The sequence below is a fragment of the Etheostoma spectabile genome, chromosome 21 (assembly GCF_008692095.1).
Source record: "Etheostoma spectabile isolate EspeVRDwgs_2016 chromosome 21, UIUC_Espe_1.0, whole genome shotgun sequence".
NCBI classification, from domain to species: Eukaryota; Metazoa; Chordata; class Actinopteri; order Perciformes; family Percidae; genus Etheostoma; species Etheostoma spectabile.
The window spans coordinates 10,196,615-10,198,532 of NC_045753.1; the positions used below are offsets into that span (position 1 = coordinate 10,196,615).

The window sequence follows — 1,918 nt, forward strand, 5'->3', positions numbered from 1 at the left end:
GATGGTTAAGGTTAGGGTAAGGGGCTAGGGAATGCATTATGTCAGTAATGTAGTGAGACACACTTGCGTGCGTGTGTGTGTGTGTAAGTGACTGTGTGTGTGTGTGTGTGTGTGTGTTTCATGTTCACCTCTTCAGAAGGTGACCAAACCCCTCTGATTGGTCCAGAGCTGCGTACTGGTGCTTCCTGTTGTCTCCTTGCATCCTCACACTGGCCCAGCTCACCATTTCCTCCTCCTCTTCCTCCTCCTCTTCCTCTTCCTCTTCCTCCTCCCCCTCTCCTCTTCCCTCATGCTCCTCCCCACCCTCCTCCCCATCTGTCCTGCCATAAGCCAGACCCCCCAGCGGGCTGCTGCCGGTCCCCGAGGTGCCCTGCACGCTGCGGTTACTCCCAAACGCAGAGTCTGCGTCCTCCTGCTCGGCCAGCAGCACCTCGTCTATGTCCGTCTCCCGGTAGCAGCGCAGCGGGACGGCGTCCAGGTCGGTTTCTGAGTACTTTAACGTGCGGCGGATGATGCCGGTTTTGGGCGACGTCCCGATTATGGCCGGAGGAGGGGTCAGCAGCTCGACCTCCACATGCTGCACCTCGTGATTGGCAGAGAGCAGAGGGAGGGAGGACGGGGGAGTCGGGGTGGGAGACTCGCTGGAGTTCCCGCTGGGAGGAGCTGTGGAGGCCTCCAGAGAATCTGCACATGGAGAGAGTCAAACATCCACATCAATGATTTAAAAAACAAATGTGATTGACTGTATTTGCACAGAAAACATTTAGATTATGGGCTTGGTCTAATTGTTCCAGATCTATATTTAAAGGCTGAGTATCAAAAAGTACTGAAAGATGTCCGGTAAGATTTGTCTTTTTTCAGATTCTTTTTTTAGGAATTTTCTCCTTTAACCCTCGTGTTGTCCTCGGGTCGAATTGACCCGTTTTCCCACATCATTGTTCTTTTTAATTCCCCAAAATAACATGATTGATTCCAAAACAACGCTCTTTGCCAAGTACAAATCTCTATTTTCATCAATTTTGGGGCGTCTTATTCATTTTTATAGCATTTGAAAAACAAATTGAAGTGTTGTTGAAATAGTATTGAGTAAAAGTTGACATATTCCAGTCTGTGATTATCATCAACATCCATTCCTTTAATTTTAGTCTAAATAATTCCTAATTTTTGCTTTTCTAACTCAAACATTAGGTATAATTTCCTATGAATGAGGACAATACAAGGGTTAAATAGGTCATGCTAATGCCAGACTAGCGTTGGTACGGTTCTCCAATACATCAGAGTGTGAAATCCGACTTCAAGGGGGGGTTCCAGTTGAGATTTCTGAACCATTTCAACTGGAACACAGCATGGCATAAAACAAAAGCCCCCCCGCTGGCATCAAACCCAGAACATTATGGTCACTCGGCATTCACTTTAACCATTCTGCTCCGAAGGCGCTCACTTGGAGAACGTTTGTCTAGGTCAACCTGTGATTTCCTCCTCTGAACTAGGCTCCAATCAGCCCGTCTTCAGCAAACAGACTGATTGGTTAGGCTCATTTAAGACAGGCTTTTCACAATAAGAGCTGCCTTTATGACCTTTAACATTTCTTCTTCTTTTTTAAGTGTCTCTGCAGGTTGATCAAGGTGACGTTTCTGCAGCTTCAGACTGATTTGCTTTCTCTCTCTGTGTTTGTGTTGATCTGAGATACGTAACTTATATAAATAAAAAAAATGGTATAACACGATGTGCAGATGATACGCGGAGGACGTGCTCTCACTTTTCTCCCCCCTGCTTGCAGCCTCCTCAGCAGGGGTCCCGAATAAAAACTCCCACTTGGCACGAGCGATCCTCTGACAATGGAGAGAGGGTACAGGCACTGCACAGCCACTGTCCGTCTGAAAGACACACACACACACACACACACACACACACACAC

At 47.2% G+C, this 1,918-nt stretch overlaps 1 protein-coding gene across 1 annotated transcript in view; it reads right to left on the bottom strand.

Moving 5' to 3' along the window:
- Positions 1–1,918, bottom strand: part of LOC116670886 (PH and SEC7 domain-containing protein 1) — a gene marked incomplete at its 5' end in the record, with an annotated part of 69,216 nt that overhangs the window by 54,089 nt on the left and 13,209 nt on the right. The window contains 2 exon segments of the mRNA XM_032501585.1: positions 129–684; positions 1,760–1,877. Coding sequence (XP_032357476.1) covers positions 129–684; positions 1,760–1,877 — 674 coding nt within the window.